We start from the raw sequence: 24,120 nt of genomic DNA, 5'->3' as shown, positions 1-24,120 counted from the left end.
TCCCATCTGGGCACCAGTTCGTGCCCCAATTGCTCCACTTCCATCCAGCTCCCGGCTTATGGCCTGGGCAAGCAGTCAAGAATGGGCCAAAACCTTGAGACCCTGTACCAGCGTGGGAGACCCGGAAGAAGCCCCTGGCTCCTGAATTCAGATCCACTCAGCTCTGGTGGAGTGAACCTGTGGGACAGAAGATCTCTCTGCAACTCTCTCTGTATATCTGCCTTCCAATAAAAATAAATAAAAACCAAACCTTTAAAAAAGGGAGAGACACTCTCCCCATAACAAGCCCATAATGGCATTAACAGAAATGGGGTGAGTGTTACCACAAAGGAATGGAGACCAAAGGAGAACGCACAGCTCAGTTGAGAGGCTGGGTGCTTCCAGAAGGTAACCACGTGGTCTGAGTTAGGTGGGCAAAACACTGTGTGGGAAAACACGGGAGACATGGAGAAGAGAAATCTAGAGAAAAGGAACTGTGTGAATGAAACAGCACATGGCAGAGACAGAACTGAGAATGGCTGCTAACAGTGAGCATCCCCGCTTCTCGGCCGCAAGACCAGAGAAGACAGGGCTGAGGTGGGAAGGGCTTCACACAACTCAGGAAAGACCATGGGCTTTAGCCTGTGGATGACAGGCAGGGCAAAAAACTAAGGCCTGTCACTGAAAAGTCAAGAATTGGGCATGAGCGAAAAAGAGGAAGGAAACCTGTGGTGAGAAACCAAAACTGAGGGTCACGCTAAACGAAATCGCATCAAAAGTCATGAACATTGCCACATTGAACATAACTGTGATCTCTGCCACCCTTCCCCTAAAATACAAAACACAAGGGCAAGAATATTTTACAAGAACTCTAACAGAAAGAAGCATTGATCAAACATCTTTGGTTAAGAAATTTGGGTAAGACATAATTTCACTGAGACTGTGTCCCCTAAACTAGACTTTCCTAATCAAAGAAAAATCTGCAAAGGGATTTCAACACTATTTACTCTTCACCACATAGAGATACTCTCTCCCGGGACAAGGGGAAATGACAATGGAGTCAAATCCCTGCCAAGTACCTGGTCCCGACTAACATCACAGTGAAGTCATTAAGAATAGGATAAACTCAAACATTTCCGGTGCTGTTATTTAATTAACTTGGCAGCAATCTTTTTTTTTTAAGTTGTAAATATGGTTTCTGAAAAATACGCCAACCAATGGCAGAAGCCAGGGAAGCTACAACAGAATGCCGTCACAGCAGGTTAAGCTGATGCTGGGATGTCTGATCTCACATCAGAGTGCTGGGTCAAGTCCTAGCCACTCACCTCCGATTCCACTTCATCCTGACGCACCTGAGAAGGCGTTTACCTCAAGTGCTTATGTCCCTATCATCCACACGGGAGACTAAGGTGGGTTGCTGGGATCCTGGTTTTTCAGCCCGGCCCAGACCTGGCTTTTGTGTGTCTTTGGGGAGTGAGACAGCAGATGAAGAATCTTAATCTCTTTCTCCCTCTCTCCCCCACTCTGCCTTCCAAATAAATAAATCTTAAAAAAGACATTGTGAAGAAATTCTAGGGAAAGTCCAATTCTAGGGAAAACCACTGGGACAATAAAAAAAAAAAAAAAGTACAGTTCGGGAATTAAATAAATGCTCTTCCAGAAAATCATGCTATGGAAGCTTTAAATTATTTTGTCTTTTTCTATTCATAACCTCCAGCTCTACAGTATTCCAATTTAGACACTACAGATAAAATGAAGCAATTCCAAGGCGCGAAAGAACAGTGATGGCTGCACTCCAACATCCTCACTTTCTGGCACGAGGAAATCTGTCCCAGCACGATAGTTCCTTCGTACACTACTCACTTCTTCAGCTTCCACACGAACTCAATCACTTCCTATCAAAAAAGTTCAACTCTAAATCCCTTAATTAGATCTTAACTTTTTTTTCACTTTTGGCAGATACAAAGAAATTATTCCCAAATGTCTACATAAATTACCCAATTTTCAAAAATGCTGAAAAACCCTGCCTAAAACAACAGGAGAAATTTCCCAGAGGCTGTAAAATTAACCAAAACGATTCTTCTTAGGTCAGAGACAGGGAAATCTATTTTTGTCCTTTGAATCAGCAGGAATACAAGAAAGAAAAAAGAACGCAGGAAATGTATCATTCAAACAATGTTATAAGAGTAACTGCCCAGGGCCTGGCTGCAGCGGTATAGCCTGCTAATCCTCTTCCTGCAGCACAGGCGTCCCATTTGGGCTCTGGCTCCAGTCCCAACTGCTCCATTTCCAATCCAGCTCCCTGCCAATGGCGTAGAAAAGCAGCGAAAGATGGCCTAAGTCCTTGGGCCCCTGCACCCACATGGTAGACCTGGAAGAAGCTCCTGGCTTTGCACTGGCCCAGCTCTGGCCATTGTGGCCGTATGGGGAATGAATCAGCAGGTAACCTCTTTGCCTTCCCTCTTTCTGGCTGTAACTCCAACTTTTACTTTTTAAGATTTTATTTATTTTTATTGGAAAGACAGATCAGATTTATGGAGAGAAGGAGAAACCGAGACAAAGATCCTTCAACCACTGGTTCACTCCCCAAATGGTCACAACACTGGGGCTGAGCTGATCCAAAGCCAGAAGCTTCTTCTGGGTCTCCCACGAGAGTGCAGGTTCCCAAGGCTTTCCCAGGCCACAAGCAGGGAGCTGGATGGGAATGGGAGCAGCCAGGTCATGAACTGGCACTCACATGGGATCCTGGCACTTACAAAATGAGGATTTAGCCATTGAGCTGCCACGCCACGCCAGGCCTGTAACTCCAACTTTCAAGTAAACTAAATAAATCTTAAAACAAAACAAACAAAAAAACTGCTCTACTTTTTGCCTAGTTATGGGGCATGACATTAAGATAGGACAAGCACAACCTATTTTGGTGTCAATGTTTCTTCTCACGCATGCATTAAGCATCTATTTTGTGCTGCTTTTCCCAGATAATGAGCTCAGGCATGTCAGGGGAAGCTCTTCTCCCCTGTATGCCAGAGCACTGAGCGTGGCACTGGGTAAGTGCTGACCAATAATACCTGTGAAAGTATTTGTCTTGGTGGGAACACAGGATGAAACAAGATTTCGGCACCATACCCAAGGCTCTAACCTGAAGATCTCTGAGCAGTTCACATGTAAGTTCCAAAGTGTCCCTGAGATAATCCGTAAAGGCGCTCACTGAAATAACTGTCTGCCTCTCCTTTCCAACCTACACCTCTCGGGCCCGGCGGCGTGGCCTAGCGGCTAAAGTCCTCACCTTGAAAGCCCCGGGATCCCATATGGGCGCCGGTTCTAATCCCGACAGCCCCACTTCCCATCCAGCTCCCTGCTTGTGGCCTGGGAAAGCAGTTGAGGACGGCCCAATGCATTGGGACACTGCACCCGCGTGGGAGACCCGGAAGAGGTTCCAGGTTCCCGGCTTCGGATTGGCGCGTACCGGCCCGTTGCGGCTCACTTGGGGAGTGAATCATCGGACGGAAGATCTTCCTCTCTGTCTCTCCTCTCTATATATCTGGCTGTAATAAAATGAATAAATCTTTAAAAAAAAAAAAAAAGAAATCCAACCTACACCTCTCACTCTGGTGGACTGGCCACTCACTGTCCATACCTGTCCACTGCGGCGGGCAGCGGCAGTTGTAAGTGTTGACTCCATCCACACAAACCCCTCCATTTTGACACTTGTGGTTAGGGCAGTCATCTATGTTCCGTTCACAGGTGTTCCCTTCAAAACCTGGCAAGAGAAGACAAGGGAAAGTGAATTCAACTACAGAAGAACTGGGCTGCTCTTAACACATGGTCACTCACAGACCAGCATCATGATTTCAGTTCAACAGCCAGTACGTGCTCCATCTGGAGTTACCACAGGTTGGTGGTGGAGGAATCCCATTCCTCTGTCTTTCCTTTCCTTAAGTATAGCTAGACAGTAAAAGTGACTCTAAAACAAAGACATGCCTTCACAGTTACCTCGCAAGGACTCAAAGGGTTTTTATGAAATGAAATCCCAGGGCAGATAAATGCCTACTCGGGACACACAGTCTCACTGCTTCCAAAAAAACAAGGTATTAGATTTTCCCCCAGCTCCACACGGGATGCATGGAAAGAACAGATAAAAGAATTCTGAATTAAATGTGAGTTCTTGTCAATTTTCTCCCCTTGGGATGATTGCTTAAGCAAGTCTCCAAAACCAGGCAGGGGACGACATAAGAAAAATACTGAATTCAGAGTATGAAGACATGGGTCAAGTCCCAACCTCACCACCTACAAACACACACACAGGGAGTTACAAACTCTGACTCAGCTCTCTCATCTGAACAACAGGGCCGGTTTCACCTGTCCAGCCTGCCTTTCTAGATTGTTGGAAGAGTCACATTGTGAGTAAAGTGTTACATAAATGGTAAAAGTTTCTGAAGAGGAGAGACATTATACTAATTAAAATGACCAGCCCTTCAGATTCTTCATGTTCCTCTCCACATCTACAGCATGCTTCCCCTTCCTCTTGATTTTTCCCTATTACGATAAATGAAACCAGCAAACTGCACCCTAACTGCTTGCAAAGGGGGCCACAGTAATTTATACACGAATTAGGTCTCTTCCCTTTTCTTTTCTTGCTACCTAAACTAACAAAACAGAAGATTTCTAGCTTTATCTCTGAAATGTAACCAAGTATTTGGACTCCTCAAAATATCCCGTAGCATTTGGTATTCAGTCCATTCAAGATGAGTCACTAAGCAAGCAGGAGACATTGTGCAAATACAGACTCAGATTTTTTTAAATGTACCACACTCATGTTTATGTTTAATTATATGATAGTCTTACAAATAGATGATCAGGTCAGATAACATTTGATTGGTTAGTCCGACCTTTCCTAATACGATCAAGGAAGTGAGGTGTAATCTACATTTCTAACCATGTAGCAGACCCTGAATGAACACTGCTGCTGGCTAGCACTCTTAAGAGTTGAGGTACATTTTCTAGATGCTGGGGGCATGGGGCTGCTGGACCACCACTGCTGGAGCTTATGTGGCCTGGTAGTGTTCCAGCACTGGTGATGGCCATCTTCCCTCTAATCTGATCTGTCTGATGACTAAGATCAAAGATGACTGAGTGGAGTATTGGGGAACTGGTGACAAAGCCTTGTCGCTAAGCTGTAAGGAAGAGAAATGTCCTAGACTTCAGATCAGTCAACATTACAACTAACTGAATCCATCAACCACAGACAAATTAAGAAAGCAGAACCATTTCAGCAAAACCACGTTTCCACAAATGAGTATTTTTGAGACTATTCTTTCCTTTCAAACGGTAAGGGAAGAGAGTAAGCAGGTACGTGCTTTAATTCATTATTAAAACTATGGCATTAGAATTCAACCTACCTAGATCCAAATCTCAGAATGCCAAGCAATAATTTAGTAGATGCAGGCATGATTGACTTTTTCTCCTGTTTGAGGGAACCCACCTCAAAGGGTTCTAGTAATAATTAAATGAGTTCAATATAAAAAGTCCTTAGTCAATAAATGCCACTGAGAAAGCTAAATATCCACATATAAAAGCAAATTAACTCAAAACAGATCAGAGATATAAATGTAAAAGCTTACATTTTAAAAATATTAGGGAAAAACAAAACAAAAATTTAAAAATAAAAATATTAGGGAAAAAAGGTAGATCTTTGTCATTTGTGCTAAGCAAAACTTTCTTGAACATGGCCATAAATAAGCAGAAAACAACAAAACAGATGCACCAGAGTTCATCAAATTAAAAGCATTTGGATTTCAACCGATACGGTCACAAAAGCGCAGACAGCACAGAGAAGGGAAGAAAGCATAGGCAAATCACACGCAGAAAGAGACAGCCCAACAGAGAATGTGCAAAGAATCTAAACAGATAGCCTCCAACGATGGTACATAAATGGTCAATAAGTACATGAAGTGATGCTCAACATCCAGGGCCATCGAGTAAAAAAAAAGCATAATCAGATGCCATCTTCTGTCCTTTAAAATGGATGATAAAGAAAGTGAGGTGTAACCTACATATCTAACCACATGGCAGCCCTGAATGAAAAGTGAGGTCTGTCTTCCAAGGTTGGCTCTCATAATGGACATTGAGACTTTCTTTAGAAGAGTCAGGGCACATTTTTAGATGGTGGGGGGGAATGGAATATGCAAACAGAAGACATGGAGAATGTGGCCTGAAAGTTCCTGAAAAAGCTAAAAGGGATTACCATTTATCCAAAAACTCTACTCCTCCATACACAAGGGGACTTCAGAAGGTTATTATTTTTGAATTCAATTTGTCCATAAACATTCTGAAACTCCTTCATATGCCCAAGATGAATGAAAACATGTGTCTACAAAGATCACATATAAGAATGTTCATTGTAGCATTATGATTATAGCCAAAAACTGAAAGCAACCCAAGTGTTAATCAACTGATAAATGGATAAACAAGTATGGTAAATGCATGCAATGGAATATTACTCAGCCATGAGAAGTAGCATAGTGACACATGCTGTTAACACACATGAACCTTGAAAACATACCAAACGAAAGAAGCCGAAGATAATGATATACTACTTGTTTATATGTATGTAAGTAGAATAGTAAAATAAAAACATAAAGTAACTTGGTAGCTGTCGAAGGCTTGGAGAAGTTAAAAGGAATGGAGAAAAATTACAACAGGCACACAGTTTCTTTTGTAGTATGCAAATACTGTTAAATAGCGGTAATAGTTATTTATGTGTATACTAAAAAAAATCACTGGATTGTAGTACTCTGAGCAAATTACACAGCATGTAAACTATGTTGCAGTAAAGCTGTTACATTAGGAAAGAAGGCACTTAAAACAGGAAATTACACATACCAACTATGACATATTACCAATGAAATTGTGGAATCATTTAGAAATGATCCACTCTGTCTCTTTCATTCATAGATGAGAAAGTTGAGGGCCCCAGGGCTAACTTGCCAAAGATTCTATACCTAGTAGTTAGTTAGCAGTCATTACTGAGCAAGATGCTTTAACTAGTTTTAGTTAACATGTTTTCTGCAAACCCAGAGTGACCTTTCTACAATCTGAAACACTGACCGTAGGTCAAAAATCCCAGGTCTGAGGTCTGGCGCTATAGCCTAGTGGCTAAAATCCTTGCCTTGAACACGCCAAGATCCCATATGGGTGCTGGTACGAATCCTGGCAGCCCCACTTCCCATCCAGTTCCCTGCTTGTGGCCTGGAAGAAAGCTGTGGACAGCCCAAAGTGCTGGGACCCTGCACCTGTGTGGGAGACCAGAAGAGGCTCCGAGTTCCTGGCTTTGGATTAGCTCAGGTATGGCCGTTGTAGCCGCTTGGGGAGTGAACCACCCAATGGAAGATCTTCCTCTCTGTCTCTCACCCTCTCTGTATATCTGACTTTGCAATGAAAATGAACAAATCTTTTAAAAAAAAAACAAAAAAAAAAGGTCCCAGGTCTGATAAAACTCAAGCCAAACCAGTTTCCCTCCAATATTAAGACAGGATTTATACTTTAAAAATACAGATACAGAACTCTTTGTGGAAAAATCTAGCAATGGAGCAGGAGTTGGAGAGGGGACAATGTATGTAGGGTTATACAACTAAGTCACAACACAGTCACTGCTTTAAAACACTTTTGAAGTTTCAGGGTAAAGTCTCCAGCCGTGTGGGCGGGAGGCGAGTCACAGAGTCACAGAGGCCCCCTTGGCTGCACTGAGGATGAGTCTGCTGCTTAAAGCCAATTCCCCTCCTTAAAAGGCTAAAAGGAGAGAAATTAGGGAGAACATTCAGAAACTGTGCTGTTATAAAACTGTGGGCCACTTAGTCATTAATGTGACAACCAGAGTAGGGATCAGAAAACAGTCCTTTGAACTTGCCATCCCACACACAGAGAGAACAGTGCCTCACAAGAGAGCAACCATACCTTCCATTTTCAAAACCCTGGGAGGTGAGAGCTACAAAGACTGGGTGGAGTGGAGCAAAAAGACAGGAACAAAGGGCAGGCAGACAGGACACAGCCTATGATGCTCTCAGGCCAGGCTGCAGGCACTCAGGAAAAGCTTTCCATAAGCAGAAATGAATCAGTGAAGGGGAAAGACTGACAGACAGGCAGACACAGATCTGGAACTGGATGAAAGAAACCAGGATATCTCACCACCCCCGCCCAGCCAAGGAGTCTACCCACAAAAGCAAATCTGCCTAAAAACCAAGGGAACTTCACATGCTCAAGTGTGAGAATCAAAGGGGGACTTCTAACAGGTATTTTAAAAAATTATTTTATTTTTATTGGAGAGACAGATCGGATTTACTGAGGAGAGTCAGAGAAAAGATCCTCCATCCGCTGGTTCACTCCTCAAACGGCCGCAATGGAGCTGAGCTGATCCCAAGTCAGGAGCCAGGAGCTTCTTCCTGGTCTCCCAGGCAGGTGCAGAGTCCCAAGGTTTTGGCCCATTCTCTCCTTTTCCAGGCCACAAGCAAGGAGCTGGATGGGAAGTGGAACAGCCAGGACATGAACTGGCGCCCACATGAGATCCTGAGACATCATGCCAGGCCCTTTCTAACACTGCTGAAGCTAAGTTCAACACAGCAGACACAGAAGCCACAAAATGTGCTTAAGCTTTATTGTAATACAGAATCTACTGCACCGAATCAGCCTGGGAAGGGCAAAGATGGTTTACAGAGGACAGACCTTCACTTTTGTGAGAGAACAGCTCAAGCAGCCTTTTATGGAGCTTAAAAAAAATTACAGGACCCAGCGCAATAGCCTAGTGGCTAAAGTCCTCGCTTTGAACATACCAGGATCCCATATGGAGGCCAGTTCTAATCCCAGCAGCCCCGCTTCCCTTCCAGCTCCCTGCTTGTGGCCTGGGAAAGCAGTTGAGGACAGCCCAAAGCTTCGGGACCCTACACTCACATGGGAGACCTGGAAGAGTTTCATGGCTCCTGGCTTCGGATCAGTTCAGCTCTGGCCATTGTGGTCACTTGGGGTGTGAACCAGTGGATGGAAGATTTTCCTCTCTGTCTCTCGTCCTCTCCACATATCTGACTTTCTAATAAAAATAAATAAATCTTTAAAAATAGTACAGGGTTAACTTTGAAAAAAAATTATAAAGGGTAAGATGCTGGAGGAGAAGCAAATGGGAAAAGCAGCCTAAGGACTATCCAATCCAACTGGGAGCTTAAGGAACAGCTAGTAGATTCAAAATCGCTCTATATTCTGATTACATGTGTTGCTCTATTAAAACAGCCACAAGCACAAAACCAGGTTACCTCATTCTCTCTTCAATGGTTGGCATTAACCCAAAAATACCAGGAATCACTGATTCAATAATTTATTTTCATGCTCTATTTTGTTCCTATGTAAAAGCTGCTGTGGTTCAATGCCCTGTCTCAGGGTATCTATGAACGTTACATAACGGGGACCTCATGAAGTGTCCCCCTTATTAGCAGTGGCTGATCCAAGGGGAAGATGAAACAAGTCTCCTTATTAGTTTCTTCTTCAAAATGTTCTTTTTCCCTCTCTCTGTGGGGAAGCATTTCTGTGTCACACAGGTTGAGTTCCTTCCGCAGTTTAATCCCCTCCTCCTGAGTCCTACAGCATTACCAAAATCAACTTACGGGGACTGGGTAGCCTTTGCAGAAAAAGAATTATAACTTAACCATTTAAGTGCAATCACTAACTTAAGGGGGTGTTCACCAACTCTCAGAGGTGAAAACAAAACAAAAACAACCCACACCAGAATCCTCCTTATCCAGCATCAGATATAAAAGGACAAAGAAGCCAAAGCACCAGAAGACCAAGAGAAGACAGTAATCTGATACTAAACTCATACACCTAATCAAGGCTTTTAGGTGTTTAGGATACATCAATAAACAAAAACAAAGTTCCTACTTTCCATTCTGGACAAGGAAAAAGGCAACAGAATTTAGAAACACAATAAACAATAGCCATAGTGAAGTAAATTATAGAGTACAAATTATATAGAAGGAGATAAGTGTCACAGAGGGAAAAAAAAAAAAGGAGACCACAGTGAGTATTTAAGGGGAGGGAGGGATGCTTGCAATTTTAAACAGTGAGGTCAGGGTAGGGCTCAGTTTCGAATGCAAAGCCCTGAAAGGTGGCTGGAGCGGCAGGATGCCTGAACAAGCTACCTTCCCTCTGGCTGACCTGGTTTCCCATTTTCAGACAGGAAATAATTCTCTAAATAAGGACGCTTATTCACACTGAGATGGTCACTATGGCTCTAAGCAACACCTTGGTCTCTAAATAGTATGGAGAGTAACAGAGGGGCAAGGAGAATGGCACAGCATGTGGAAATAAAGTGAATACATTCCAAGCTCCGCCTGCAGTGTCAGAACAATGAGCCTACACAGCACCTGAGAAACTCTCAATACATATTTATGCAGTGTTGATGCATCCTCTATTGCATTGAAGGCTTTAAAAATTTCCTTTCGTGTGTGTGTGTGTGTGTGTGTGTGTGTGTGTCCAAGCTGAAGTCAACCAGTTTTAGATCAGGGGACGCCCCCCTCAAAAAAAAAAAAACTCCTCTGCTAAATCTCTTTCCAGTATCTGCACATACTATATACATAAACTGATGTGTAACAAATAGTATTTGATCATAATTTACAGCACTTCATTTTTGCCTGTTTTTAAACATTTTTACTTATTTATTTTACTAGCAAGGCAGGCAGTTAGAGACACAGAAATAGAGATCTCTCATCTCTGTGTCCCTCCCAAACGCTCACAACGGTCAGAGCTGGGCCAGGCTGCAGCCAGGGGCAAGGAAGTCAATCTGGGACCCCACATCAATGGCCGGGGCCCAAATGTGGGCTCAATCACCCACTGCCACCACAGGGTGCACGCCAGCAGCACACCACAACAGAGAGCAGAGCTGAGACCCAAATCCAGGCACTCTGACAGAGAAGCAAGGAAACCACTCAGTGACTTAGCAGCAACACCAAACAGCTGCCCCTATGTTTTCTTAATTTTTATTTTACATGTAATATTCTACAACTATTATGACCTATGTGCAATATTTCAATATGTATATACAGCACATAAACTAGTCATGTCCCTTTCACAACATGAACATATTTTTAACCCGATCACTTCACAGTACTTTGTTTCATTCATCTTCAGAGGATTTGCGGAAAGTAAATGGGATGCAATCATACACACAAAGCACAGATTTGCAAATAACCTCACTACATTCCAGAACCCAGCCTAGTCCAGTTATGTATCTGGGTAAATCACTTAATAACTTCAACCTTCAGTTAAGTCACCTGAGAAAACATGGAAACTTATCTATCCCATGTTTCTGTGCAATTAAGCTAACAAGTATGAGAACCTCTGATACTATACTTAACTCACTGAAAGCATTCAATCAATGTACGCTTTCTCTTTACCAACTCTTCTCCCTCCTTGCACCACGTCCCCCAATCCTCAAAGCACACGCACGCATGTGAACATACACACACCATCTAACAAGCACATTAGTGTCATGCTTCCGCTAGAAGCAGAGCACTCAGAGGCAAGCCAAGGTCTCCCAGCAGCCCTGCAGCCACTCAGTTGTAGAACCCTGGCTATTTCCTTTCTCAAGGAAGAGATACTATTCTAGTTTGACAGTTCCTTTCCTGGACACACTCTCGGAATTCCCTAAGGTTCTACTGTAGCTAATGGGTAACAATACGGAGACCCTGGGAGTGAATAATCACTCTCTCAACGCTAAAAACTTCCTTTATTGACTTCTCTGACTTCCCGTCAATAGCTCACTGCCAAATCGACCTCCTGTTCGAGTCAACTGCTGAATTTTCTGAATACTGCACAACACATTCAGCCTTCCTCAACTGATCACATTAACCTTGAAATTACTACACGATTAGAGTACTGTAATATTTGTAACATTAAAATACTTGCCAAACTATTTACATTTTTGTCTTCAATTCCTAAAATGCAAACAAATAAAGGGATGGAGAAAGATATCTTAGTTCTTCTTTTTACAAGATAATGTGAGTGATAGTAATATTATGTGAATAAACATTTACTATCTGGAATGATAGCATTATCTGTCCTTTATTGAAAGAGAAACTAAAGGTTACAATGCTAGTAGAAAGCTTGCTCCTGTGAGCTAGTTACATGATAACAAGTGTCACACTGCCATGCTTTAGAACCAATAGTCAGTAAATTTTCACTGAACGAAATGAATAAATTATCATTTGTTTTTATACTAGGGATTATTTGATGACTCTTCATTCCCAAAAGGTGAAAAACACACAATCTCATTACTTGTGAACCATATACATACCACCAGGATCTAAGATTCCCACCCCAAAAGAGCAGTGAGAACAACTTCTTTTTGAGGCAATTCTGCTTACTTAGCACATTATGCCCCCCTACAGTTTTTTCTTCTTTTGTTTTTGTGCTGAAGATATTTGTATAAAAACAGGATCTTTGTTGCTTAGTAATTCATCTACTCCAGCTGCTTGTGTCTGTTCCCAATCAAAATTCTTGGTTTTCAGCCTCCTCATCATTTTTATAAGGACTTAAGTAAACTGGCCAGGCTTGTTCCTTTCCCGTTCTCTATGAAACACCAGGCTCTAAGCTCCTGGACACTGTTCCTCATTTCTTTCTGTCTTGGGGATGTGTGTGGGGTCCAGGGAACTTGGAGCGGCTAAGAGTATGATAAGGTGCTGTATTTGTATGTGATGGCTCAGACATTAGCTACCAACCCAGGACTTGTCCAGTTTTAGAATTCTCCAGCTTCATGTTAGGGCAAGGTTAACACTAAAGCTGGACAAGGTGCATGGGAGAGGATGCTGAAGGTCTTATAGACCAAAAGAACTCACACAGAACAGGTGTGTGCCTTTGCATGGGCAGAAAAATAACAAACTGTCCCACAAAGTCTATAGGAAAGTCGATTCCCTATTCCAAGCTTGAATTCAACTTAAAGCACTTGATTAATCACATGTGCATATTTTCCAGTGGCTACTTTTGAGTTCTTCTCCATTCTAGATGTGTGTATCCCTTTCCCAGAGCTCTCTCTCATATTTCTCACTGTTTCTCCAAAAGGGACAATAAACAATTTCCTAGCTACTCATCATCATAAATCCTGACACGTTAAATTACCCCTGCTCAGTTTATGGACAACAGTGGGCCCATAAAACTCCTCCCTCACCAGTAACCCACCTCACATGACATTCTCACTTCCCTTTTTCCCTGCTTTCTGATGCTTCCTACAGAAACAACTGAGTCAAACTTACCACCATTCTCCTGTGCTAAGTGTTTGTCCCCCACACCCAGGGCACGATGACGATGGAGATCCTTACCTGGAAGGCAGTTGCACTCAAAAGTGAAGTCTCCAGTCTGCCGGCAGGTGCCTCCGTTGACACAGGGGGACGGGGCACAAGGCACATAGGGGCTTTCACAGTGCTGGCCTGTGAAGCCCTGTGGACATTGGCATTGGTAGGAACCAGGCAGGTTGAGGCAGGTCCCGCCATGCTGGCAGCGTCCTGGAACATCACACTCATTGACATCAGTCTCACACCTCTGCCCTGTGAAGCCTGCAAGGCATTTGCAGGAGATCTGGTTGGCCACAATGGTGCAGGTACTTCCATTTGCACAAGGATGAGACAGGCAGGCATCAGTCCACTGGCACAGCTTCCCTAAAGAAAGGAAAACAGAACTCAGTGTTGCCTCAGACACAGGAGCCAGATTCATCCTTAATTCCTTCTCACCCACCCAGGGTGGGGGGTGATGCAGGTGACATGAGGGAGCTCCTACATGCAGAACCTCTAAACTCTGAATTCTGCGTCAGGTCAGATCTGGGCTCCTCCAAGATCATCTGACTGAAGGCATGCTCCAGAAACTCTCCAAGGCACATAAGCAAAACACAGAGCACTCAGTGGACAGAGCATGTGAGGAGACTGCCAGTTTGTCCCTGAAGCCCAGGCCTTCATGATCCAGCAGTCCAGACTCCTCTATCCCCTCAGATCTCTGCTTTTACACAAGCTGCCTCTCTGATTGGAATGGCAGCTTCCTTTTCATTTACCCAGTGTATTCTTGGTACTCTTAACAACTCTGCTCAAAAGTTGCTACCTCCATAAAGTCATCAGTGATTCCCCCTTCACACACACATACACATGAAGTTGTTCTGCCTTCTACATACAGAAAGCTGTCAACGTGAATGAACAAAATGTACTGACACTTTCCATAACATGAATAACAGATTTCCTCCGTGATAAGTACTATTACTTTTCCTTATGAATTCGAGAGAAACAGAGAAACAACTCTCATCCACCATATTAGTACTGGAACTGGAACTGGTATTGGTATTAGTATTAGTATTAATACTAGTATTAGTATTAATATTAGTATTAAATTCCCCAAATGCCCACAATAACTGGCATGAGCTAAAGCCATGAGGTGGTAATTCAATCCCATTTTCCCACACATGATGTGCTACAGAAACCCAACTACCTACCACTGGCTACTTCCAAGCCTAGAAGCCACTGCCAGAACTAGGTACTGCACCCAGGTACTTCTGTGAGGGAGATAGGCATCCTGACTGGCATCTTACCTGAGAGGCCAAACACCCAGCCCGTGTTTTAAACCAGAGATGAGAACTCTGGGGAGTTTGCTAATACTCTAAATGATTGTTTAGCAAAAGGTCCAAATCACTAATCCTATAGAAAAACAAACGAGAAATACGACACATTTCCTAAAGAGAGAAGAGGTGTCACAGAGAAGCACTCTGCCAAGGGTGCCAAATCCAAGGGGAAAGGTGCAAAACAAATTTGCACATGGGACATTCATCTTCCAGAACTATACAGATGAAGGAAGAACCATTTCTGTTCCTTGTTTCCCTTCACTCTTGATACCGAGAATGCTTCCCTACTGTGGAGATGAAATATAAATGCTTGCCTCTGGCAACGGTGTGTATTGAAAGTATTTAGCCACAAGCAAAAGAAAATGATCCTTGAACTATTTTTCCCATACATATTATACATAGGCATGAACTTGCTGCTTTTGTTTTCTCAACTTTGAGTGGAGGTAAGTTAACAAACATCTGACTAGGTGAAGTATTGGGCTATGGCAAACACCAAAAGGATACATTTGACCTGATGTGACTCCTAAAGCAATAAACAAAAGTAACAAATGCACAGAAAGAGGATCCTTTCAATGGCAAAGATGTTTCAATCGGGGTGCCATTTCAAAGTGGCACTTGAATCATGAACACGGTTCACTGCTGTTTCTTTTAGTCAGAGCTAAAATGTACTAAATGGATGTTATCCTCTTTGTGACATCAAATTACTCAAAGTTGACACTAAGTATGACATTACTCTTGTAGCCATGAAATCTCTTCAGTGACTCAGATCCAGTCATGATGGGATAAGGGACAATCATGACTCCTGCGGTTCAGTAGGAATGAAAAACTGAGAAGACACGTATTCTGAATGGTCTAGTCTAGTTTTCTGTGTGTATTTCTCATTTTATTACTATTATTATTATTGATTTAATGCTTAAATAAGGAGATAACATGGATAACAGTACTTTCTGCTCACCTGCTTTAATAAATACTTGCAGTTTATTTTTAATAAACCTCAGATCTAGCACTAAAACCCACATAAGCTATTCAAATGAGAAACATGCAATCATATAAAGTAACATAAAATTAATAGAACTCAGAGAAACTACTTGAAAGAGTAAGCAAAGGATCATTAACACAAGTCTTAAGCAACATCAATTGTACACCAGGGCATTCCAGCTGAGGAGTGTGCAACTGCATAAAGGTGACATGAGTAAAATGTTTTCAGTAAATGAGAATTTTGGTGTGAGAAGACTCTACTTCTAGGGAAGGGAAGGCAAAAGAAGATGCAAGTTGTAGACTACAGAGGGCCATGAAAGCCATGTCAAAGAGTCCACACTTATTTTGTGGATGATGAAAATTCACTACACATTTGTTAAAAGTAGCAGCATGATTAGTAAATGCAATGGGATAAAAGCAAAGAAAATTAATTAGGCAAGTAAATCAGAAATCCAAGAGATAGATACCAGGGTCCTTAACTGAAGAGTGCCATAGTAAATGAAGGGCAGTGGACAGGTGAGCAGTAATTCAGAGGCTGAACTGGGTGACTAAGTTAATGTGCAGTAAGGACAAAGAAGGGAGAGTTTCCAGTTTAGGCATCTGGAACTCACATGGGCATTACTTATTGAGTAATACCTGTTGAGTATGAGATATCTGCAGAACTTTCAACAACATGCAACAGAGTTACAAATACCAGCCTGAATGTCAGGGTGGGAGAGTCATAAGCTACTGATGAAGATACCAACTGTAGAAGCCATTAAAACTAGTGAAACTCTTAGGGAGAGTTTTGATGTGACTCAAAGAAGGCTGCAAATGGTATTCCAAGAAACACAAAGTTAATGGGTCAGGAAAAAAAACCAGTGCAGAAACAAAAACAAAAAACAAAAGCAGAGGAATAAGGAAAACAAGAAAAGCTGGAGCACTGGCAGGAGTGGGGAATGTCCAACCTGCAAAATGGCTTGGTCTGGCACTGCCAAGGCAACCATGGGTAAGACTGGAAATTCAAAATAATTATACCTGGCTAATTTTTAAGTTGATAATTCTGATTGGCCAAAAGATGATGTTATTAATCTCCAAATGGCAACAGCAGAAAAAGGTTTCCCATTCCTGGAGAAAGCAGATTACACTAAGCAAGGAATCAACAATATCAACTGCTTTCCTTCTGGCAATGATGGATTTCTGTTACTGGAGTAATTTTGATCACCAATCATAACATACACTTGAAGCAAACAGTTCTAAGTATGTGACCCTTTTTCTTTTTCCTTCCCTACCTTTAAGACTTACAAACGGAAGTGAAGTGTACCTGCCTGGAATACTTTCAGTTAATTATTATAATGGCAATGTCTACCAGACTAGGGAGATTTCTAAGGGCTAAAAAATACAATGCAAAGACACCTGCTGGAGAATAAGGAAATAAAGACTTGAGTTCCATTTGTTACCTGTAAAGCCGACTTGGCACGTGCACTCAAAGGTATCCCGGCCACGTGTGTGGCAGATGCCTCCATTCTGGCAAGGGCGAGACACGAAGCAGGGGTGAGACGTTGAGAACTGGCAGTCCTCTCCTGTGAACCCTGGAGCACATCGGCATGTGGCTTTTCCCAACGTGGCCTGGGCCACACAGGTCCCACCATTCTGACAGCGATTCTTTTCACAGGGGTCTCGATGTTGACAATACTCTCCCAAGAAGCCCTCTGGGCACCTGTATGGAAGAGAAGAGGCCATTAGAACAGCAGAACTCTTGTAATTCCAAAAACATATGGTAAGATAAGGCAGCCTGTTCAAGAAAATTCAAGATGTGAATCAAGAGATGTAAAGATAATCTGTAAAGCCACCTCACACTAGAGGGGCAATGCCAATGGTATAGTAAGATAAACCTCTGCATGCTGTGCCAGCATCCCTTAAGGGCACTGGTTCAAGTCCCAGCTGCTCCACTTCCAATCCCACACCCTGCTAATGTGCCTAGGAAAGCAGTAGAGGATGGTCCACGTGATGGACTGGGTCCCTGCACTCATGTGGGAAATTTAAAGAAGTTCCAATCCCCTGGCTTTAGACTGGCCCATCTATGGTCACTGTAGCCATTTGGAGAGTGAAGCAATAGATGGAAGATCTCTCTCCTTCACTTTGTAGCTCTGCCTTTCTAAAAAGGAAAAAAAAAAAATCTTAAAAAAAAAAAAAAAACCCAAAACTAAAACCCTCACTTTAAAAGAAGTGCTTAGTGAACCAAATCACATACAGTCACATACTCCCTATATCATTTTGAGTCTTTGCTAAGAAAAAGTACCAGGTGACTGATGATAGAGTACTAGGTGGATTTTCTAAAAGCGTCTGCCATTACCAGTCAGCATGGCCCTATTCAAAGGCAAGGTACTACAGCCTTCTCTGTATGAGTGCACAGTGATATGGTATAACAGCACCTTTTTGTGCAGCCTTCTCTGTATGAGTGCACAGTGATATGGTATAACAGCACCTTTTTGTGCAGCCTTCTCTGTATGAGTGCACAGTGATACGGTGTAACAGCACCTTTTTGTGCAGACTTGTCTGCTTAAATTCATTAACCTTCCCATTCTGACTGAGCCATTTGGTGGAATTAAGATGCTCATATGACAGTGCATGGCTTTACCCTCTTATCCCCTCTAATTTAAAATATCTATCATTTGCTTTTTTGCAATAAAGTGAAAAATGTGTGTTTTTCATGCTATTATTTCCAATGAAACATCAACTGGTCTTATACCTACTTTCATAGCTCCAGTGGTTGAGAACACAAAGAAGTAAAAGGTAAGAGTTCAAAGGGGCATTTTATAATCTGTTCATACATAATTGTTTTTTTAAACTAAATAAAAAGGCAAAAGTTTAATTAAACTAGCATAAAATGTCTAATCTACATATAAACTCCAAAGAGGCAATTAAAGAATGAAATCATATCACATTTTCTACTTCAGTACACGATTTCTTGACTCATAAGATGTAGAACTATCCCCAAATTGTAAATAAAACTCATGATAATTTAAAACAGTAACAAAAAGGCGCAGAAAACTGCAAGTTTATTTATTTTTAAAGATTTATTTATTTTTCTTGAAAGCCACAATTACAGACAGAGGAAATACAGAGACAGAGTTCTTCCATTCACTAGGTCACTCCTTAAATGGTTGCCATGGCCAGCACTGAGCCAGTAGGAAACCGGAAGCCAGGAGCTTCTTCTGGGTCTCCCACGTGGGTACAGCAGCCCAAGGAGTTGGGCCATCCCACACTGCTATCCCAGGCCATTACCAGGGAGCTAGACTGGAAGCGGATCAGCTGGGATGCAAAGCAACATTCATATGGGCTGTCAGTGCCACAGGTAGAATATTAACATGCTATGCTGCTGGACCAGCCCCAAAACCTCCTTATTTTATAATCAAAGGATTGCTTAAATGGGACTTCTAAAAAGCATGTAACAGGAATAGAAAAGATTTGATTCTAACTGTAAGTTCTAGTGATCCAGATATTTGATTCAACCAATTTCTCTACTTTTTGAAAGGACAGAAAACTGAATCTAGAAAGCTTTCCACCATCACCTCAAAGACAAACCAATTAAATCTATGACATAAACTGCAGAACTCACCCACCCAAACCCAAAACCAGTACTCATCACATCTTCCTGTGCCCAGACACTGGGGCACTGATTCTCTTATTCATCTAGATTTCAAGTCTCGAGGTCATGTTCAACTCCTTCCTGTTTTTGTCAATCACATGCAAGACATTTTATTAGCCATTTGTTGGCAAACTGAAGTCTCTGGTGTCGTGGTTATCGAGAACAGGAGGAAGGCCAGACAAAAGGGAGTAAGGACAGAACATGTTCAGAAATTGCACAGTAGCTAAAACGACGAAAGAAGAAACAGAGTCGGTAAGTAGCTACACTGGGTGATATAACTGGCCTACCCCTCCCTTCCCAGAGCTATACAAAATGAGCATGGCAGAGCCACGACTTAATTCCTGAGTATCTCTGGCCATCCTCATGAGTAGATAAAGGTAGAGGCCACAGCATGAAACTACAGACTGCCTGAAAGCCAACAATGAGTTCAGGTCTTGTTCTGAGTCCCAATGCATTTACGCAGCACAAACTGCTGACCCTACTGACTATTATTTTGCACATTTATGGAGCAAATTTTAAGTTTCAAAAGACAAAGAGATGGAAAGAGAGCTCTCCCGTTTATCTGTCCACTACCTAAATGTTCACAACAGCTGGAGCTGAGCCAGGCTTAAGCCAAGAAACTGGAACTCTATCGGAGGAGTTTCCCATGTGGGTGGCAGGGAATCCAGTGTTTGAGCCCTCGACTGCCACCTCCCACGGTGCACATGAGAAGGATGCTGAAATTAAGAGCAAAGCTGGAACCAAACACTGACACGGGATGCAGGCATCCCAAGCAGCATCTTAGCCCAAGGTGCCAAATTCCCACCCCACACCATAAGAATGGAAAACATTTTCCTCTCATCCAAGAAAAATATGACGTCTTTTCCAAATCACAGCTTGATTTTATAATAAAATAGTTTCTTTTATTTAAATAGAGGGGAAAAAAGTGCCGACGCAGCATAGCTAAAATTAACTCTGAGAAATATTATTAAAAGCACTTGCAGCTTATTCAAGAAACGTGTTATGGATGATGTTAAAAACTGCAACACAATTCTCATTCACAGCAACAGTCCTCTGGGCATTAGGGTCTGGCTGACAACTGTAGATCCTCCCATATGGGAATCATTCACCTTGTAAATAATGGCAAGCTCTTAAACGTGGGTGGGCTCTGCTCCTGGGTTATTAGACCAACCCCTAACACCATCATGTGGCATTTGCTAAGAGAAGCCAAACTTATTTAAATATTAGCATCATAAACACAAAATGAAAACATAAAGTCCCCAAGAAAACAAATATGACACAACCTGAAAGTTTCTGGAGCTGACAGAAGTGTTTCTGAATTACTGGATTTAATCCATATTGTTGCTCTCTAGCTCTAAGGAATAATAAATTTCAGCTAAGACATGTTTTTAAAAGCATGTCGTTATGTTTTTTTAAATATAGAGTTTGGCAAAGTATGAAGTCACCACTTGAGAGGCCTACATCCCATAATTAGTACCAGTTCCACCACGCTTATTAACAACGTGCACTCTGAGAGACAGTGGGTGATGGCTAAAGTACCAGGGTCCTTGCCACCCATGCTGGAGAGCTGGACTGACTTTCTGGCTCTGGCCTGGCTCGGCCCAGCTGTTGTGGGCATGTGGGAAGTGAACAGTGGCATGGGATAGATCCCTCTTTCTCACAATCATCCCTGTCCTGTGTGTGCATGTGTGCACATGTGCAATCAAATAAAGAAAATTTTAAAAGGCAAAGGTTGGTAAAGTACAGCAGGTCCAATCTGGGTCTTTGGCTATTTGTTTTGTATTTTTAAATAGCTGGAAAATTTAAAAGAAGGATATTTGTGACATTCGAAGATTATTTAAAATTCAAACTTTAGTGTCCATAAATAACCTTATCAGGTCACAGTCATGTTCACTCACTTACAAACTCTAAGGTTGCTTCTGCACCATAATAGGGTTGAGTAGATGCAACGAAACCACAAGGACCACAAAAATATTTACCTTTTGGCACTTTACAGGAAAAGTTTGCCAATTCCAGGCTAGAGAAACCATGAATCCAATTCTACAAATAGCACCCAATATGCTTATTACTAATGATGCCAATGATAAACATCTATCAGCTTTCACAAAGGATATAAAACTCATACTATTCATTTACTTATTCAAAACATTTTAACTGCCTATTATGCACCAGTCATTTTTTAAGTACTAAGAACATTCTGGTACTTACGGAGTTTAAGTTCCAGCAAGAGAACACTATTGAGGAGTTTGGGTCTAGCACTGTGGTGTAACAAGTAAAGCCACCAACTTGCAGTGCCAGCATCCCATGAGCATGAGTTTGAATCTTGGTTGCTGCACTTCAGATCCAGCTCCCTGCTAATATAACTGGGAAAGCAATAGAGGATGACCCAAGTACTTGGGCCCCTGCGCCCACATAAGAAACTTGGAAGAAGCTCCTAGCTTTGGCCTGGCCAGTCTTAGCCACTGTGGCCATTTGGAGAGTAAACCATTAGATGGAAGACCTCTCTACCTGCCCCCGTGTGTGTGTGTGTGTGTGTCCCCTTCCTAATTCTGCCTTTCAAATAAATAAAATAAAGGAATAATGTGTTAGATGGAGTAAAGTTCTATGAAGAAAAGTAAAACAGTAATAGAGTTGGGAGTTGGGGCATGAAGAATATAAAGAAAAGTTTTGCAGATTCAAGAAGGGAAATCAGGGAAGACCTTGCTGAAAAGATAAAAGGTAACTCCAGATCTGAATGAGAAACCAGCCATGCAAACACTTGACAGAAAGCAGTCGAGGCAGAGGGAACAGCAAGTGCACAGGCCCCAGGACAGGCAGAAGTCCTAGCACGACTGAGGAGTAGCAGTGGGACAGAAGACCTATACCAAAGGGAGAAGCAAAGAGGGCAGGACATAGAGCAGAGCTGTACAATCAAAGGCAGGTTGTGTGGTGCCATGAAGTCACTGTGAGGGAGCTACGGCTGGACTGAGAAATAACATTTAAGATATGATATGTGACACATTCATTTTCCTCAAGTCTATACACAGAACCACATCCACTTCCTCTGGTAAGACATCATTTCTTTAAAATATTCCAGAGGGTTAGATATAGTCTTCACCTTAAAGCATATTCAAGTCTCTCTTAACTACATCTTTCACCAAGTCTCATTTCTCTTTCTAGATTGTTCCTTTACAACCAATCTTACATGACTATAGTCTAACCTCACAAATATTTCTTTCCATTCAAATTCTTAGCCTAGAAATTATGATCCCAGAGAAATGACCTTCTTATTTCACGTTCAGTCATCTGACCTGACATTACTGATCACTCTTCTCCAGCATCCCCACCAATCACAGCCACACTGAAGCTTACGTCTGAGCTGCACCATCCTCAGGTGTGTTTGTTCTCGTTGCTGTTGTCGATTCTGACTTGGTTTTAAACAACTGCCTTCAGTTGCGTGACTCTGAGTAACCCAGTGCAGCTGCAGATGTTCAGTTTTTAAAAGGCATCCACCTGCACCGGGTATGTCCTGCCAAACTTGAACATTTAGAGAGGCCTTTCTGTTTTACCATGAAACTTTCATTTTTTCCATTTTTCTAAGACTTCTAAACCGTTTAAAGTAACTTTCAGATAACCTCTGTGACGTATAACTTATTACCATGCTCTGACAATTCTTGCTAACTGAATTCCTATAGCATTTATCATTCATGTTCACAGCTTCCTTTCTGATACCATCTCTGATCACAGTGAAAGCTTCAGGGCACACATTAAGTTGCTGGCTGCTCCCCAGGGTCCATGCATCCAGGGCATGCCAAGGCAATTCTCACCAAGTGCATCAATAATTTCTAAGGTAGTTCCAAAGGATGATCACCAGCTTCTGCTTGAGTATACCTAACAAGAATTTATCAAGGGGCAAGCACAACTGCACAGTAGGTAAACCACACATATAGCACCAGCAACCTGTATGGGTACCAGTTCAAACCCCAACTGCTCCTTGGGCCCTTGTACCAATATGGGAAACCCAGAAGAGGCTCCTGGCTCCCGGCTTCAGACTGGTCATTTGGGGAGTGAACCAGCAGATGGAAGGTCTCTTTCTTTGAAAACAACAACAAAACAGCAAGAAATTAACAAATGCTCGAATTTATTGTTGTTCCTGCTATTAGGACTATAGACTCTTGTGGCTGGTGCTGTGGTTCAATAGTCTAATCCTCTACGACTTCAAGCACCGGCATTCCATATTGGAGCTGGTCCATGTCCCAGCAGCTCCACTTCCAATCTAGCTCCCTACTTGTAGACTGAAAAAGCAGTATAGGATGGCCCAAGCACTTAGGACCCTGCACCCGTGTTGAAGACCTGGAAGAAGTTCCTGGTCCTTGGCTTCAAATTGGCTAAGCTCAAGCCATTGCAGCTGTTCGGGGAGTGAACCAACAGGTGGAAGATACATCTCTCTCCCTATTTCTCGTTCTCTCTGTAAATTTACCTTTCAAATAAAAATTACAACATAAATTTTTAAAGCAGATGTGTTAATACATCTCCCAGTAATCTCTTAGCTTCTACAAAAACAAAAATAAAAAATAAAACTCAAAACCATAGAACCAGTCCTGCTGGATACCAATCCCAGATCCACCCTTGACTTGATGTGTACTTTTGAGCTGTATACAGCACTTGCCTGTTGAAAAATAGATTAAGGGCCCAGTGCAATGGCTCAGTGGCTTAATCCTCGCCTTGCATGCTCTGGGATCCCATGTGGGTGCCAGTTTGTGACCTGGCTGTTCCACTTTCCATCCACGTACTTGCTTGTGGCCTGGGAAAGCAGTAGAGGATGGCCAAAAGCCTTGGGACCCTGCACCAGTGTGAGACCTAGGAGAAGTTCCTGGTTCCTGGTTCCTGGCTCCAGATCAGCTCAGCTCCAGCTCAG

The 24,120-nt window shown here is 42.4% G+C and overlaps 1 protein-coding gene across 2 annotated transcripts in view; it reads right to left on the bottom strand.

The window, feature by feature from the left end:
* The window catches only part of NOTCH2 (notch receptor 2), a 157,358-nt gene that overhangs the window by 66,446 nt on the left and 66,792 nt on the right, over window positions 1–24,120 (bottom strand). The window contains exons 3-6 of one of the 2 annotated variants that reach the window (XM_058660138.1): window positions 17,032–17,291; window positions 13,335–13,670; window positions 3,578–3,739; window positions 2,966–3,217 (exon numbers count right to left, since the gene is read on the bottom strand). In XM_058660138.1, the coding sequence (XP_058516121.1) occupies window positions 3,138–3,217; window positions 3,578–3,739; window positions 13,335–13,670; window positions 17,032–17,291 (838 nt within the window). In that variant the 3' untranslated portion in view covers window positions 2,966–3,137. Of the gene's footprint in view, window positions 1–2,965; window positions 3,218–3,577; window positions 3,740–13,334; window positions 13,671–17,031; window positions 17,292–24,120 lie in introns of those variants that run through there. The other variant, XM_058660137.1, reaches the window with a different exon arrangement.

This window comes from Ochotona princeps, chromosome 2 (genome assembly GCF_030435755.1).
Source record: "Ochotona princeps isolate mOchPri1 chromosome 2, mOchPri1.hap1, whole genome shotgun sequence".
Classification (NCBI taxonomy): Eukaryota; Metazoa; Chordata; class Mammalia; order Lagomorpha; family Ochotonidae; genus Ochotona; species Ochotona princeps.
Note: the sequence above shows the minus strand (reverse complement) of the source record. Positions and strands in the feature narration are given on the sequence as shown.